General features: G+C 49.5%; 1 protein-coding gene across 1 annotated transcript in view; it reads left to right on the top strand.

The window, feature by feature from the left end:
- The window catches only part of DAP (death associated protein), a 63,049-nt gene that overhangs the window by 8,703 nt on the left and 36,323 nt on the right, over positions 1 to 18,023 (top strand). Inside the window, exon 2 of the mRNA XM_058715679.1 lies at positions 3,352 to 3,448. Coding sequence (XP_058571662.1) covers positions 3,352 to 3,448 — 97 coding nt within the window. The remainder of the gene's footprint in view (positions 1 to 3,351; positions 3,449 to 18,023) is intronic.

Raw genomic sequence — 18,023 nt, 5'->3', positions numbered from 1 at the left:
AACCCAAGACCGAACATAAAATGGGGTGCTCAGAGGTCAAACCTGTGGAGCAAAGGAGAAGCCCATATGCCCAGCAGCACAACGGGATGGTGGGGAACCGCTCTCCTTCAGCCTGGGCTCCAGCGGGGGAGAAGAAGTCTCCGTAAGAACGTGTCAACGCAGGCCTGCCTTTACAGGGGCTAGGAGTTCAAAGCTACAGCTTGGCAATCCCTGTTCTGAGAAATCTGACGCAAAAAGGATTTCCAGGTGCCTGTACTGGTCTCACACAAGCGTACAACATCTTTCTGAAGGGAGGCCGCCTGCGCCCCAGGCCCCAGAGGTCCCCACAGACAAAGCCATTCTGAAGGAGAGCTCATGATGTACAATCACCGGAATGAGCATGACAGTCAGCAGACAAAACTTGCAGTGGGATTAGACTCCCAGGGACCTCAGATCATACAGTAATTGAACGCACAATGACACGAGTGTGCCTAAAACGATTGCACACAGAAAAGACTTAAAAACACAAGACACGAAAAAGACCCTATCAAGTAAAAGACGGGGTGAATTGGAAATGCCCTAGAAGTGAAAAATAAAATGATTGAAATAAAAATCAGCAGATGGGCTCAGGGCGCCTGGGTGGCTCCGTCGGTTAAGCATCCGACTTCGGCTCAGGTCATGATCTCACGGTCTGTGAGTTCGAGCCCTGCGTCGGGCTCTGTGCTAATGGCTCGGAGCCTGGAGCCCGCTCCGGATTCTGCGTCTCCCTCTCTTTCTGCCCTTCCCCCACTTGCGCTCTGTCTCTCTCCTTCAAAACTAAACATCAAAATTTTCTTTAAAAAGCAGATTTTTGGAAGAGTTCCCACACAGGATTATATTTCCTCCTTTCCAAGTAGAAGGTCCCCTTGAAGAGAATTCGTGTTGGTGGCAGATGTGTCCTCAGACACAGTCCTTTATGTTACCCGCCCTCTGCTTTGCATTTTTCCGACGGGCTGCCTGCTGCTAGGCGCTGTTGGCCTCGAAGCAGGTGCTGTCGGCCTCCTGAAGCCCGGGCCGCAAACTCTGGCTGGGAAATTGAAAATTAATAACCCCCAAGTGTGGGAGCCTGAGCGTGTTTTTCACATTGTCCTTCCTGTTCTTTAGAATCATAAGGAAGCTTGCCCTGGACTTTTCTTAATTCAGCAGGGCCCCGAGGACACGGCCTGCCACGTTGGCTGTCTGTGAGCAGAGCTGTGCGGAGGAGGGGGGGCTACACGGAGAGCCCCACACCATGACCCTGAGGGCGGTGAGCACAGGTCACTGGGCTGCACTTTGTTTCAAGTACTCGTCGCCTTAGTCCTGTTCGGGCTGCTGCGTCGGAGCACCACAGACTGATGGCTTATAAACAAGAGAAGCCTCTCGTGGTGCTGGAGGCCAGAGGTCCGAGATCAAGGCACCGGCAGATTCGGCAGCTAGTGATTTGGCTGTGTGGTGCGTAGATAGCCATCTTTTTGTCGTGTCCTCACACGGAAAGGACAGGGTGCCTCGGTGGGGTGGGGGCTGGGGGTCTTTCATACGAGCCCTAATCCCACCCAGGAGGGCTCTACCCTCATGACCTAATCACCTCCCTGAGGCCCCACCTCCAAACACTGTCACGGGGGTAAGGTTTCAACAGCTTCTCTTATTCAAAGATCTCAGGATGCATCTCTTACCCCCTTTCTGCAGACGAAGCAGCGAGGCTTTGAGGGGCTAAACAGTCCGAAACCATACAGCTGAGGGCAAATGTGGTGGCTTACTGACCCCACAGCACGTGCCCGTGACAGTCACGGGAGGCTGGCTGTTTGAGGATACAAGGCCGGCATTTTCAAACTCTTCTGTGGAGGACTATGGTCCTGAAGGACGAGAACCAGCATTACTGGGGTGGGAGGGACTCGTGGCGTCATATGAACGTGGGGAAGGTGCTCTGCCCTGTGCCCCTCATAAAGCTCACAATGCATGCTAACGGCCAAGAAAATCTGTCTTGAGGAAAGGCATTAATTTGTTCAACCTAGCATTTCCCACGCTAACAGCTCCTAGAGTCCCCATTTTTGGTGTTTCGTTTTTGTTTGTTTTCTTGGAAGGCAGTATTAATGTATTAGCCATTGAGGAAACACAAGTCAAAGTACAATGAGCTAACACTCCACACCCACTAGGATGGCTACAATGAAAAAGTTAGCCAGTAACAAGTGTCGGTGAGCATGCGGAGAAACGGGAACCCACAGACCGGTTGGCGTGTGAAATGGCGCCATGGCCTTGGAAAGCCGCTTGGCGTCCTTCTCAGAAGGATGAGTACAGTCACCGTGGAACACAGCTACTCCACTCCTAAGTGTGCGCCCACGGGAGGGAAGGTGTATAGCCACGTCTCCACACACAAACTTGGACACACGTCGCTCATGGCTGCATCCTTCATACTAGGCACAAAGCGGAAACAGCCTGGATGTCCCACAGACAAAGGGACACGGAAAATGCGGTCTGTCCGTGCCAAGAACACCACCATGCAGCCATAAAAAGGAATGAAGGGCTGACACGGGCTGGTGCGTGGATGAATTTTGGAAACATGCCGAGGGAAAGAAGCAGGCCAGATACGCACAACAGGCAAAGCCAGACGAGGGGTTGCTATGGGCTGGGGGGAGGGGGCGCCTGGGGAGGGGCCGTTAGCGGGTATGGGGTTTCTGTCTGGGGTGATGACGGCGTGCTGGAGTCGATTGTGGCGATCGCCATACAGCAGTTCGGAGCACACTCACAACCATTGATTGTGCCCCGTGGGTGGGCGGCTTGTGTGTGAATTATGTGTCAGGAAGGCCACTTTTAAAAACAGAGTTAACGTGTGCCCACAATGAGGCTTCACAATGTAGTTTGGGAACGGCTGCCACAGACGTTTTGGCTTCTGCCCGCATGGGCTCTGTGACCGTGGCACGGCAGCTGTCCCGTGTCACCTGTGGCTGCATCGTCCCATCCACGGCATCATCGGTATTTGAGAAAATGTCACAGGGCGGGGACTAAGGGGGACCCCGTCGAGTCAAGACGATGTGCAGAAAGAACCCAAAACAAGCAGCCACCTTGTCCACGTGGTTTATCCTCCGGGTCCGCTCCTGCTCTTGCAAAGTTCTTGTAAGAAACAAATGGAACAAACAAGAGCCTTGGAAAGCGTCTAAGTGGATCTGGAGTCAAAGATCGCCTTGGCTGCCGCGTCGTCCTCGCACTGACCTCTGTCGTTAATCGTTGTCACTGCCCGGTCGTCGGGACTAACTTGTGGCCGTAGGGGGAACCGAACCTTTCCAGCTAGCTCCCCTGCGCCTCTCTCTGGTGCTTGCGTTGCCACGTCGATGACACCCCACTCTGTTTCCGTTGTAGTGAAAGCTGGCGGAATGCGCATCGTGCAGAAGCACCCGCATTCGGGAGACACCAAAGAAGAGAAAGACAAGGACGACCAGGGATGGGAGAGTCCCAGGTGAGCACGCGGGCGGCTGTGTGTGTTTCACAGCCGCGTCACTCGGTTACACGTTAGGTTTGTTCTCCTCCCTGCACGTCTGGTGACCCCTCGCCCTGTGGGGTCCTGCGCCGCGTATTTCTTTCTTTCCTACTCAGTGAGGCTCTGTCCCCAGACGGGAGAAGCGGGCATCTGGAGCCTCTGCCCTGACTCAGGCGAGGCGTATGCTTACTGTCAGTCCATGGGCAGTGCCCTCAGTTTCCACGACAGTATTGAAATCGCCTTGAGACCTGTGAAAACGCCCTTCTGGTTGAATCTCTGGGGCAGGCTGGCATCTGTGCAGCTAGGACAGTGAGCTACGGATTTAAAACCGTCCACAGGTATCTGGACTCTGGTTCTTCAGCCAAATCGAAACCAGTGAGGCCACACCCTGAGGAGCGCCCAGGTGTCCTTAAATGACCTCTCTGCCCCTCACTCCCCGGGTCCCCGACAGCTCATCTGTCTGCGGCGCCCCCAGCTCTGTTACCCGTTTTCCTGGGAGGTTCTGATGTCGGGTTTGGCTGCAGAACCTCGCTGCAAATCTATTCCTTTCCACCCTGTAATATGCAAACGTGGGCCACAAATACATACATGTCTCTCTGAGCTTGTCTGCAAAAAAGAGTGAACCCCAGGCCTTCTGCCTTACGCCGTGTCCCCAGAGGGTGTCTCCGCCGGCTGGAGGAGGAAAGTCAACGTGGGAAGGGTCTGGAAGGTAGCTAACCCATGTTTCTGCGCATCTCCTTGTTTCAGTCCAACAGTCCTGCTGAACTGAAAATCTCCCCGATTTTCACATGGGACACAGGTCCACGTGCCTGTGCCATGTGCCTCACAAGTTATTGGATCCGGGATTTAAACCTGGGTCTAACAGGGCCCAAACAGGCCAGGCTTCCAAAGAGTAGCTCCCAAGAACACATGTCCCCTGAAAAGACATCCATGTTCACAGAAACCCCACGTGTCCCTGTAGGGTATGAGTTACAGTGCAGTCACCTGGGGGCAAACAAAAGTAGGGGCAAAGTTTCTGGGCGATTATTGCCCGTTTTAAATCATGGGATCAGCCATGTCGAGGTTCTGTTTTAGAAGAAGGAGGCAGTTGGGGCGCCTGGGTGGCTCAGTCAGATGGGCGTCCGACTTCGGCTCAGGTCGTGATCTCGCAGTTCACGAGTTCGAGACCCACGTCGGGCTCTGTGCTGACAGCTCAGTTAAAGAAAATTCTAGAATTGCCTGCCTCACTGGCTATTTTCACACAGCCATGGTTGGAACATAACAGCATCGGTAACTCTCCTAGAGGTCCACAGTCCTGTATCCGAAAACCTTGGGGCCCAGTTTATTTCAGAATTGAGAAATTTGGGGGTCCTAAGAGGATGAAACCATGTACACATAGCACCCGTAGTGGGGCCTCAGGCAGCATATTGGAATCTGTGGATGATGTTTTCAAATTTACAGAGTTGGGTCAGCTCAGGATAACTTTTGCCTCCGTCTGAGTTAAAGGAAACTTTCAGTTTTTGGACGTTTCTTGAACTCAGTATCGAGTAGGAGAGCATGGGCCTGTGGGATTTCCTCCACCACAAAACCTGGGAGGCCCCGTCTTTACATCCAGTCATTCCGTAAGGGACAAAGAGGATGAGAGAGAGAGACTTGGCTGGGGAGCAGATGGAACACACTTTTCTGCGAGAGTTCCAGTGGAGTAAGGCGCAAATAGCTATTTCCCTGTGAAACGGTGTCAATACAGTGAGAGTCCATCATTTATTAGCATGTCTAGAAATACAGACCGAACAGCCTACTCGTTTTCTTTCTATTGATTTTTTTTCATGAGGTGAAATACAGCGTTTAGGGAAGACATGCTATTTACGTAAATGTGCCAGAGGACGAATGAGTGCAAGACATAGGAGTGAGCACAGCGGCACCCTGGACCTTAACGTCCTACCTCAAAGATTTCTCCTCTGTGGGGCCAAGAACTCCGAAGCAGGCTGATTGCAGAGCAGGGTTTGCATAACATGTGAGCAAGGGTTGTTTGTTTGTTTGTTGGTTTTCTCCCTGCAGCGACATTGCTGTAATATGTTCCTTAGGAGCGTGTTGGCTCCTGTGCTCTCGACTTCGGCCTTGCTCTTGACCGCTGTGGGTTAAACCACTTGACACGCCGCTGGCAGATGGGGTTAGCCTCTCAAGGCCCTTGAGCCGTCGACAAATGTTGCCGACACACGTCCTTCCAGGCCTCTGCGCCCCGCCTGGTACTCTGCGTAAGAGATTATTTCCGCCACTAAGCACTCCTCAGCTGTCTGGTGGGCTGACTGAGTCATCACAACCCGTCACCGTCGCCAGTGTTCTAGAATGCAGGACATCTGGCCCTGTCCTTGGTACCCTGTCTGCATTAGTTCATTAAATCCTTGCAACTACTCTATTTCTTATCATCCCTGTTTCTGAGTTGGTTATCGATTAACCCCATTCCAGATCGCTACGCCCCCTTCAACAGCTCAGAGAGGTTAATTGACTTCCCCAATGTGGCACAGCAAATGAGTGGCAGAGCCAGTATCCCAGCAGAGTCCAGAGTCCTCACTATCGACCCTTAGGCTGTGCTTGAGAATGGAGCACCTGTTTTGTTCTGGGCACTTCTAAGTGCTTCACATCAGATGTAAAGCTCACACCACCTGGGCGCCTGGGTTAATGCATCCGACTCTCCATCTGGGCTTAGGTCATGATTTCAGGGTTCGTGAGTTTGGGCCCCGCATCCGGCTCTCTGCCGTCAGCACAGAGAGAGCCCGCTTCCAGTCCTCTGTCCTCCTCTCTCTCTCAGTGCCCCTCCCCTGCTCTCTCTCAGTGCCCCTCCCCTGCTCTCTCTCACAAAAATAAATAAGCATTAAAAAAAGATTTAAAAAAAAATAAAGCTCAAACCACCTATAGGCTGGTATTACTGTGCCCATTATAGAGATGAAGAAACCGAAGCTTAGGGAGGTGATCTGGCCCAGTGACACGTAGCCAGTGAGTGGCCAGGCCAGGATTCAGCCCTGATTCTGTCTGGCCCCTAATATGCTGTAGAAGCCCCCAAATTGACACAGTAAACAGAATATATTGACGGAATGTAAATCCAGTCCCTAAACTGGTTGATTCCGGATTGCCCATGACCTTTCCCATAGTCCTCTAGCCCATGATTCCACCCATGCAGCTTTGCTGTCAGTAGATGGTGTGATTATCATTTTATAGGGTTTCGGGGAGGGGGGATAGGCTGTCTTTACTTTACCTATAAAAACGCCTGTTTATGTACAGAATTTGTCAAACATTTCGTTATTCTGTTGGACGTATCATGGCATGTGACTTCAACATCCACATGACCCTGGTCCTAAAGTTTGATGATGTTTCATGTTTGGGTCCAGGTGTCCTCCGGACATGAAAATAAGTGTAGAGTCTCAAATGCCAGTTTCCTCCTTAGATCTGTGTTTGCAAAACTCTCTGCTTTCCTTTCCAGGTTTTTATAACTGGCTCGTCTTTACATTTCCTGACTCATCTCTGGTGACTTCCTTCCTCATTAATCTGAAAATCAAATACTGATCACAGAATAACTGGAGCATTATTGTGTGACACACACACACACACACACACACACACACACACACCTTTTTTCTTGCACATATTCATGCTATTCTTCCTCCCTTTAATCTTGTCATTTTCTGGGGTTTTACAGATAATTTCCTAGGCTGCCAGGCCGTTTTGAGATGCTACATTTTAAAAAGGAAAAAAAGGAAGTAGCAGAAATTTGAAAATGTTGCCCTAGAGTTCCTGTCAAGCTGGGCACTAGTTCCGTGTGGCTCTTCATGGCCCAGAAGAGGACTAGAGCTTTGAAGTTCTTCGCCAGTGCTGTCCTGAGTAGCTGCTAGATCCCATGTCAGAACTGACCCAATTAAGGAAAGCCGTGGTTTTCCCCAAAGCCTCATGTCAAGCGTATTGAGATGAAGTGCTCACTTTGATTAGGCGAAGGGGAAATTGCAGACACAGCATGGACTTCAGGAGCCAGTAAGACTCACTAGAGAACACGGCTCAGTGTCGAACATGTCCTGAGGTCCTAGCACGAGTGGAGCTTGGGACAAGAGATTGAAAAGCGTACGTGACAGGAGGGGTGAACGAGAAATGCAAGGGTCTGGGTGTGGATGAGGTCGGGGGGGAGAGGGGTGTGAAGGAAGAAGGAGATAAGGGTGGGGTTGATAAGGACCCAGAGCGGACAGCCCTGGCTGAGCGTGGCCGTCTTTTCACCCTGACTTAGAACCTCACGTACCCGAAAAATAAGCAAGCGATTCAAATTTTGCCACGTGTGGGAGAGATCCAGAATGGAATCCGAACAGGAAGAGGTGAACTTAATTGTAATACAGATGATTACTCTAAGCCATTGAAAGGACTGGGGAAGAAAATACCTTAACCAATAATTTTGGAAAACAGTATTCTGACCAGATACTCTAAGACTGAAGACAACACACACACACACACGCACACACACGCACACACCTGTCCCAAAATGCTGCACACTAGTTAGTAGATGTGTTTCTTACAGGGGTTTGGGTTACAATTCTGAAATTGCTTTGGTGTTTCAACAAGTATATAAATATGTCGTGGATACTGAGAGTGAAGCTTCTCACTGCCAGAGGGAGAGGTTACAGCTGGAAAGAGGGAACCGAAATGAGCTTTGTGGCGTTGAATTGAATTAGAGGTATTCGTATGAACTCAGTTTTAAAAGATGGGTGGATGGAGAGGAGACAACATACAGATGTGTACATACAGGCAGAAATAAAGATGGGGCGCCTGGGTGGCTCAGTTGGTTAAGTCTCTGACTTGATTTCAGCTCAGGTCATCAGCTCATGGTTCATGAGTTCAAGCCATGCGTCGGCCTCTGCGCTGACAGGGTGGAACCTGCTTGGGATGCTTTCTCTCCCTCTCTCTCCGTCCCTCCCCACATCTATCTCCCTCTCTCTCTGTCTCTCAAAATAAATAAATAAGCTTTTAAAAAGAAAAAATAAAGACAGATGGGGAGGGTTGGCGCTCATACCTGTATTTCCTTGCTGTGTTCGGCAGGAGCCTAAACACCTATGAGAACTGACACCCATGTAACCCTGAGCATCACTTGGACCCGGATCTTTGTTTCAAACACTTCTCCCCCATCACAGGAACCAGGGTTCCTTGCAGAAGTGGTAAATTCCAGGGCCGGGGCAGGAAAAATCCTAGATGAGCCTGGAACAGCTTGTAGGGCCAGGACAAGAGGATGCAGTGTGACAGATGATGGGGCTCATCAGGACAGAAGGCCACTGGGAGGAGCTCCTCATGGCCAAAGCTGGGGCAGTCAGCAGCCAAATGGCAGTACTGGATTATAACCCACAGGGTAAAATAAACATTCCTAAGTGCATCCTGATATAAGTAATTGAATATATAAATGAGGAGAAGAGACAGCTCTCACAGAAGAATTTTAATTAAGAATTATGTAAGGAAGGAAATAGACCATCACCAACAGGCAAACAGCTCAGTCACCGTTGCAGACAAGATCCACCAATGGATGTTACGAAGAGTGGGAGGAAGTCTAAGGAGAAACAGGATATTTGCATAGTCTCAAATATCTCCCCCAGTATATGTATTAATTATAAAACAAGGAGTATTCTGGGGCGCCTGGGTGGCTCCGTCGGTTAAGTGTCCAAATTCGGCTCAGGTCATCATCTCACGGTTCTTGAGTTCGAGCCTCGCGTTGGACTCTGGACTCTGTGCTGACAGCTCAGAGCCTGGAGCCTGCTTCGGATTCTGTGTCTCCTTCTCTCTCTGCCCCTTCCCTGCTTGCTCTCTGTGTGTGTGTGTGTGTGTGTGTGTGTGTGTGTGTGTGTGTGTCTCAAAAATAAACATTAAAAACATAAAAAAACAAAGGGTATCCTTACACTGGAGACCATGAAAAGGACACTTGTTTGCAGCGTAAAAACTGAAAGAAGACAGCAGAGTGCCATCTTGTCCGACCTCGTATGGAACTACACGTCAATGATCATTTTTTGCTGCTCTGCGCATGTCTGTGGACCACCACAAAAAGTGCCGCGAGTGTTTGTTTCTCATCAGAATTCCACCTGCTACTTTTAGCGTTCACCTGTGACCTTGCCTGGAAGTCATTACTGTATGGATGCTGTATCACTAGGGGGCCACCATAACACATGCAACAAGGCAGTGGCTAAAATAACTGACGCATAGCGCCTCACAGTGGTGGAGGCTGGAAGTCCAAGATCAGGTGTCCACAGGGCTGGTTCCTTCTGAGGCTGTGAGGGAGGATATGTCCTGTGCCCCCAGCCCTGGTTTCTGGTGGTTTGCTGGCCATCCTTGGCGTTCCTTGGCTTATAGATGCCTCACCTCGATCTGTGTCGATCTGTCCACGTGGTGCTCACCCTGTGTCTCTTTACATCATCTCTCTGTGTATGTCTGTCTCTGGGTCCAAGTTTCTCCTTTTTGTAAGGACATCAGTCATTGGATTAGGGCCGGCCCTAGAGACTTCATTTTAACTCAATTACTTCTGTAAAGACCCTATTTCCTAGAAAGGTCAAATTCTGAGGTACTGGGATTAGGATTTTACATAGCTGTTTGGGGGAAAGAAGTTCAGTCTCTAACAGATGCCAGTGGTAACCTGTGGCCATTTTTAATGGTTGTCTCACTTAAAGTGAATTAAAAAAATTTTTTTTAAATATAATTTATTGTCAGATTGGTTTCTATACAACACTCAGTGCTTATCCCAACAAGTGCCCGCCTCAATGCCCATCACCCACTTTCCCCTCCCTCCCATCCCCCACAGGATACAGGAACGCTAAAAAAAATTTTTTAACGTTTATTTATTTTTGAGGGAGAGGGAGAGTGCAAGTGGGGTAGGGGCAGAGAGTGAGGGAGACAGAGGATCCAAAGCGGGCTCTGCCCTGACTGCAGAGAGCCCAGTATCGGGCTCGAATTCACAAACGATGAGATCGTGACCTGAGCCGAAGTCAGACGCTTAACCGACTGAGTCGCCCAAGTGCCCCTAAAGTGAATTCTTAAGAAATAAACAGATCCTGAGAAACTTAACAGAAGACCATGGGGGAGGGGAAGGGGGAAAAAAAAGGTAGGGAGGGAGGGAGCCAAACCATAAGAGACTCTTAAAAACTGAGAATAAACTGAGGGTTGATGGGGGGGTGGGAGGGAGGGGAAAGGGGCTGATGGGCACTGAGGAGGGCACTTGTTGGGATGAGCACTGGGTGTTTATGGAAACCAATCTGACAAGAAATTTCATATTTAAAAAAAGGAAATAAACATAACTGAAGCTAAGGGATAGCACAGCCTACACGCCTGAGATTACTTCTGCAAGCCGTCATCTGTGTTGGAACGTTTGTTGCACCATGTGTTGAGCCAATGTCAGCATCATCCATACTTTCCGGTATGGTCTTTTCTGTCCAGGCTAGTTGTCAGCTGCCGTTTAGAAGAGCTGTGTCCTCCACGAGATGTGTGAAGATGCCAGTGGGCTGGGGGTGCTGAGTGCCCACCGGCTACCAACGTCTGTCCTATTGCGGGTGCCCTGTGCTGGCGGGCGGGGCCCATGACACGGCGGCCACAGACCCCTGCCCTGGGCCGAAGGCAGAGAGTTGATGTAGTGGCATCAGGCGACCCGGAACGTCCTTGGGAAGGGGGTACGTGGCTGTCACCCGCTTGTGGCCTGAGATGCCTCCTGCAGGGAGAAGCGGTTCTGAGGGCACCGTGTGAGCCCAGAATAGAAAGCCCGAGATCTCACGGGGGCCCGAAGAGCGCCGAACAGCCCTGACTGCCGCGGTGACAAAATGGGGGAGACTCTGGGCGCAGGTGGGCGCCTCTCACTGCCAGGTTTGCCTACACGAGACTCGTAGATCAGTGCTCTACGTCTGCAGGTGACACGGGGCGGGGGTGCAGCGTCAGCATTCGTATACCGGCAGGGAGTGGCGAAAGTGATCCTTCAGCCGGTGGCAGCTTGGGCAGGAGGACGCTGACAGAGCAAGTGCGGGTCCCCACATCCCCACACGGCTGCCCGGGTCGGCCGGTGGCCCCTGTGACGGGCTGCCGGGGGAGGGGTGTCCACCTGCGGTCACAGAGTCTGCAGCCTGTCCTGATGTCAGCCCTCCCTCCCTCTGCTGGGGACCCCTCCCGAGTCCCCAGCTTCCAGCAGGTGTGAACTCCTATCAGGCTGACAGCCTCTCCCGAAGAAGCAGGGTGTCCGTTTCCCAGGGCTTCCGGAACAAAGTGCCACAGACGGGTGGTTTCCACAGCAGAGACGTTCTCTCGAAGTTCTAGAGACAAGGACGTCAGTGGAGCCAAGTGCCCTCGGAGGCACCAGGGAAGGAGGCTTTCCAGGTGTCTCCCCCGGTGGCTGGCAGTTAGTTCCTTGGCTGGTGGCCACATACAGATCTTCACCTGGCGTGCCTCCTGTGCCTGTGTCTGTGTCCGGTCTCCCCTTTCATAAGGACGCCATCCTGTTGGGTTAGGATCCCTCCCTGCCCCAGTGTGACCTCGTCTTAACCAGCCACACTTGTAACCACCCCATTTCCAAACAAGATCACATTTTGAGATACTGGGGGTAAGGACTGTAACTGAGAAATTGGAAGGGGACCCGGGGCCCCTGAGTGGCTCAGTCGATTAAGCATCCGACTTCTGCTCAGACTTTGTCTCGCGGTCCGTGAGTTCGAGCCCCGCATCGGGCTGTGTGCTGACAGCTCAGAGCCCGGAGTCCGCTTTGGATTCTGTGTCTCCCTCTCTCTCTCTCCCTGCCCTCCCCCTGCTTGTGCTCTGTGTGTGTGTGTGTGTGTGTGTGTGTGTGTGTGTGTGTGTGTCTCTCTCAAAAATAAATAAACATTAAAACGTTTTTCCCGGAAGTGCCCGATGAACACAGACCACGAAGTGTCCCAGAACTCGCAGGCGTTAGCATCGTCAGGAACTCAGCCTCTGAGTTCTCTTTTCACGGAGATGGGCTCCAACGGAACGCTCGAGCCTGGCAGGTAGCGATTCGGAGGCTCGATGCTCTGCCGTGGGACGGAGCGTACGGGCATCCATGTGGCCCGGGAGCTTGGCTGGACCCCTTCCATTTGGGGCTGAGAAGGACGGTGCTGAAGGCCCAGCGTCCCCCCGGCGCCTGGTGCTGCCACCGACCAGCTCGTAGGCAACATCTGGTTCCGGAACGGATGCGGGGACCAGGCGTGATGTCTTAGCTTCTGAGCGCCCCATGCCTGCTCCCTCTCTCTCCACAGGCCTGCAGCCTCCTTATAAGACTGTCACCCCCCCCCACACACACACAGTGGGAGAGCTCTTTTTATCAGATGGAAGGAGGGAAGCAGGGAAATGGAGCTATCAGTTTTCCCCTCCAGACACCACTCTGTGTATCTGCAGTGGAGTCAGCCTCTTGGAACGGATGAGTCTTTTGTTTTCATGGTGTTACTCAAAGGGTTGCACTATTTATCAGGAGCATTTTCTTATTACATAAACATATGAACTGAATTTAAATCAGCTCTCCAGTGCTTGGACTTTATAGAATGAAGTATGGAATAGTAGCTTCATGGAATAATGCTACATATAAGGATAACTACATAGAAACAAGAGCCCTTTATGGAGTTTGCTACATTCTAATTATTATGCCTGAAATTTTTAAACCTTCTATTTAAATAAACTCTATTGACTTCAACTGTCTCAGAATCCACAGCACTCAGAAAACACTTTGGTGAATCAGTGATAATACAGCTTAGACTCTGATTCTTTAAAGGGAAAATAGTTGGGACGCCTGGGTGGCTCAGTAGGTTAAGCATCTGACATCGACTTGGGTCATGATTTCACGTTCATGAGTTCAAGCCCTGTGTCGGGCTCTGTGCTGACCGCCCAGAGCCTGGAGCCTGCTTCGGATTCTGTGTCTCCCTCTCTGTCCCTCTCCTGCTCACACTCTTGTCTTTCTTTCTTTCTCAAAAATAAATAAAAAAAAAGGCAAAATAGTTAATCAACTTTATTAATTTGATTACTTCTTATTTCCCAGCTAGGAAAGGAGGTCAGTGAGGTAAGGCCAGTGTGGAGGAAGAAAAGTCTTTATTCTTATGGACATCTTCTATTGGACCCATAGCTCTCTCTGGGCAAGATACTTACTTTGGTTTTTGGCTGTGTACAACCTCTGACGCAGGGCTGCAGTCATTAATGTAAAACGAATGTGGACTGGAGCCATGAGGATAGTGATGTAATCGAGAAGTTCTCATAGAATCATCAGATAGAGCTGGACATGACCTGATAGATCACCTAATCCAAGGAAGATGTCAGATGTTACCAAAGATCTAGAAGGGTCTAGATACCAAAAGCAAAACATCTACAGGGTAGAGACCCACAACGTTTTTTTACATTAAAATTAAGCCCTTGCCAACTTCTGGGTATATCTCCAAAAGATTTGAAAGCAGGGTCTCAAAGAGAAATTTTCACAACAATGTTCCAGCCATTTCTGTTCCACCGTTGACATGGCACCACGGGAAAGATGGGTCTTCCCCTCAGGGGAAATCAGACTAGGATCTTCACGGATGTTGCTTCAAGAATCATGGTCAAGTCTGAGGTTAAGGATTTTGCGAATAGGGCACCATCGTGGGTTGTTTGGTGTGCCGGTGGAAAGGTGGCTGGCCGTGGCCCCCCTCACATTCTGCAAAATACAGCCCCCACCCCCAGGACAGCTGCATAGCAGTGGAGAGAACAGTGTGTCTGTGGTACTCCAGGAGTTTGTCCAAAAGTTGGACTGCCACCACTAACTTTGTATTCTAGATAATTTTGAATTTGTACGTTGGGACGAGAGCTTAAATGACGTCTGTTCACTGTTCCTTCATGGCAGGCTCTCTCAGCACGATGACCATGAGATTTAGAGCATCTTCAGCCAGTCTGACTAAGTATAGAGGAGTAATTGCTATTTTCTGGGGGGTGTCGAGGGAGGTGGGGAATGAAGGGAAGGACCGCTAAGATGACAGAGCAGAAATAGGAAGTTTTGATGTGGGCACTTACCTCCCAAGATGGCAGTTGATTGTAAAACTTAAGCTCGGTTCCAGACATACTAATTCTTCTCCTCCAGAACAGCTTGAGCTCTGCAGCGAAGGTTAGCTTTCCACACACATGGCATCAGTAGAAAGTGGACACGATGGAATAGTTCTACCCACTTTGTGGGGAAAGGGTAACTGCCCTCCTGCAATTTTGGCTAAGTTCTGTGGGTTGACCGAAACACCAGAACAGTTAACACAACGTGAATGTTGTTAGTTAACACGCTGTCAATTAACATGGGGAAGTTGATACTCTGAACTTAGAAGCATATGCAGAATTGTGATAAGGCAGAAATATGGGGAGTCTGAGTCAGGGCAAATGGTGTAAATGAGCATTTTGCAAAAGGCAAAGGAGGTGATGTTGCTGATGCCGGAGGGAGGGCCGGGCTGGCTCCGTCCCCACTGCCTCGTCCTCTGTGGATCTCTTCCCTCTCTATACTCACTTTGGCACAAGGGCTGCGTGTGCAGGTGTATCTCTCCATGGCTGTGCAAAGGCGTGCTGCAGCGTGCCTGCCCAGAATTCCTACCTTCGGGCAAGATATGTCCCTCCTGAGTTCCCCCTAAGTGGAACCTAGGAGTGTGGTGATGATACCCATTTACCTGGACTTCCTGGCAGGTCGGGTTTAAAGAACATTCTTAGATCTGTGAGATTGTACATCAGGGGGCACCTGGGTGGCTTGGTTGGCTAAGCATCTGACTCCTGATTTTGGCTCAGGTCATGATCTCGAGGTTCATGAGATCAAGTCCGGAGTGTATGTGCATGCACTCACGCACTCTCTCTGTCTCAAAATAAATATTTAGAAAACAAAGATTCTACGTCAGCATCACTATTTTAATTTCTTGACCCCAGAATCTATGACTCTATACACTTTTTCTTTATATCTCACTTCCCTGAAGCTCTGGAAAACAAGGCAAAACAAATTGAGTGTCAGTCGTCCACCACAGCTCTCCGTTCTCTTTTTTGCCTGTCCCTTGGGCTGAGTCTGAATGTTCCCCCAGAACTTTAAGTGTGTGTGGGGGGTGGTGGATTTCTGGACTCTGGATTCTGTCCCATTGGTCTGTGTCTGTTTTTTTGTGTCAGTACCATACTGTTTTGATTACAGTAGCTTTGTAATATAGTTTGAAACCAAGAAGTGTGAGGTCTCCAGCTTCGTTCTTCTTTCTCAGGATTCCTTTGGCTATTTGGGGTCTTTGTGGGTCCATACCAAGTTTAAGATTGTTTTCTTCTATTTCTGTGAAAAATGTCATTGGAATTTTGGTAACGACTGCTTCGAATGTGTGGATTGCTCTGAGTGGTCTGGACCTTTTAACAGTGTTAATTCTTTCGATCCATGAGCACAGGATGTCTTTCCATTTACTTGCATCTTCTTCGGTTTCTTTCGTCAGCATTGTACAGTTTTCAGTGTGTAGATCTTTCACCTCCTTTATTAAATGTATTCGTAAGTATTTTACAATTTTTGATGGTATCGCAAATGGGATTTTCTTAATGTCTTTTTTGGCTAGTTTGTTGTTTGTGACTAGAAAGGTAGTCGATTTCTGTGTATTGATTTTGTATCCTGCATCTTTATGGAATTTGTTTATCACTTCTAACACTGTTTTAGTGAAGCCATTGGGATTTTTTAAGATTGCATCATCTATAAACAGAGACAGCTTTACCTCTTCCTTTCTGACCTGTATGCCTGTTATTTCTGTTTCTTGCCTGATTGCTCTGGCTAGGACTTCTAGTACTGTTAATAGAAGAGGAGTTTTGAGAGCAGGCACCTTTTCTTGCTTTTGATCTTCTCAGCAAAGCTCTCAGTGTTTCACCGTTGAGTATTACATCAGCTGTGGAATTGTCCCAGAGGCCTGTGTCTTCCGTGTGTGTGTGTGTGTGTGTGTGTGTGTGTGTGTGTGTACATGCAGGTGCACACAGAAGAAGCCTGTACAGTGATGTGATTACCGTTGCTGCTCAGCTAAGTCCCCCCACCAGCGCTGTCACCATCCCATAGCCTGTCTCCTCTGACCAAGGAGAGGGCAGAGGCTCTCAAATTTCAGAGTGCTTACAAATCCCCTGGGAATGCAGATCCCATCTCAGCAGGTCTGGGGTGGGGCCTGAGACCCCGTTTCTCACAGGCTCCCAGGGGGCGTGGCTTGTTCTTATCCCACTTGGAGTAGTGAGACCCCATTCCAGTCTCTGTAACGCTGATAAAGTTTATGTGCTTCTCAGAAATGTGTCAACACTACGTCAGATGTAAAAAATGTTATATGAGGGGCGCCTGGATGGCTCAGTCAGTTGAGTGTCTGACTTCAGCTCAGGTCATGATCTTGCTGTTCATGAGTTCAAGCCCCACGTGGGGCTCTGTGCTGACAGCTCAGATTCTGTGTCTCCTCTCTCTGCCCCTCCCCCCACTCATGTGTGCTCTCTCTCTCTCTCTCAAAAATAAACATAAAAAAATATTTTTAAAAATGTTATGTGAATAATTTATCCTTTCGCTATCTATAAATAAATACAACTTCCTAATTGATCATCCTATTTAGAAGTACTCCAGACAGGAGAAGAGAGACAGTATAAGTGAGAACTATATATTGGGCTTTTTTTTTTTTAAATGTTTATTTACTTAGAGAGAGAGAGAGAGAGAGGGAGAGAGCACAAGCAAGGCAAGGGTGGAGGGGGAGGGGGTTGCAGAGAGAGAGAATCCCAAGCAGACTCTGCAGCTTTCGGCGCAAAGCCCGATTCGGGGCTTGAACCCACGAACTGTGAGATCATGACCTGAGCTGAAACCAAGAGCCTGATGTTTGACTGAGCCACCCAGGCACCTCCTAGCTGTTGGACTTTTTTATGGGACTTTAATCTATTTGGAAAGTGTCAGTCAGCCTTTTGAGTGTATGATACGTCTCATCTTAACTGGGCCCTGGGGAATAAGAAGTTCAGAAGACTGTCCCTGCTATCAAACAAGCAATTTAGCATCATTTGGAAAGTCGGACGGCCAAATAATGACAAATACAAGCCACGGTTAGACCAGGTACCTTACATACTTAGTCTTACTTTGTCTTCACTGCCTGCAAAGGGAGGCAGTGTCTCTCATGTTATGGATGAGGAAATCTGCTGAGAAACGCTGCTGACATGCCCAAGGTCATCCTAACAGGAAATGACACAAGTAAGATTTGAATCCAAATCTGTCCTTTCCAAAGACTTGCCACTGTGCTACCCACCGCTTGTGTTCTGGCAACTAACCAACCCTCTTTTTCCAAAGAGTTTGGGGGCAATTATTGAGAAGAGAGCCTCATTGTTTACTCTGAATTTTAAAAGTTCAGAGACATATTTGCAGCACTAAGGTTGTTTCCAGCTAAGCTCACTTAAGATAGAGTTTCTGGGATTTTTCTTCTACCCCAACTGTCAACTCCAGCTTGCAGCTGTACAAGGCACAGTGCAGGTGACACGGGTTCCCACGAGGGCATGCCCCACTGCCTCGGCCTGAATAATGGCAGCACGGCTCCAGCAAGTGCTGAGATCTCCGTGACAGAAGCCACAGAGCCAG

Source organism: Neofelis nebulosa, chromosome 1 (assembly GCF_028018385.1).
Source record: "Neofelis nebulosa isolate mNeoNeb1 chromosome 1, mNeoNeb1.pri, whole genome shotgun sequence".
Taxonomy (NCBI): Eukaryota; Metazoa; Chordata; class Mammalia; order Carnivora; family Felidae; genus Neofelis; species Neofelis nebulosa.
This window is presented reverse-complemented; position numbering and strand designations above follow the sequence as displayed.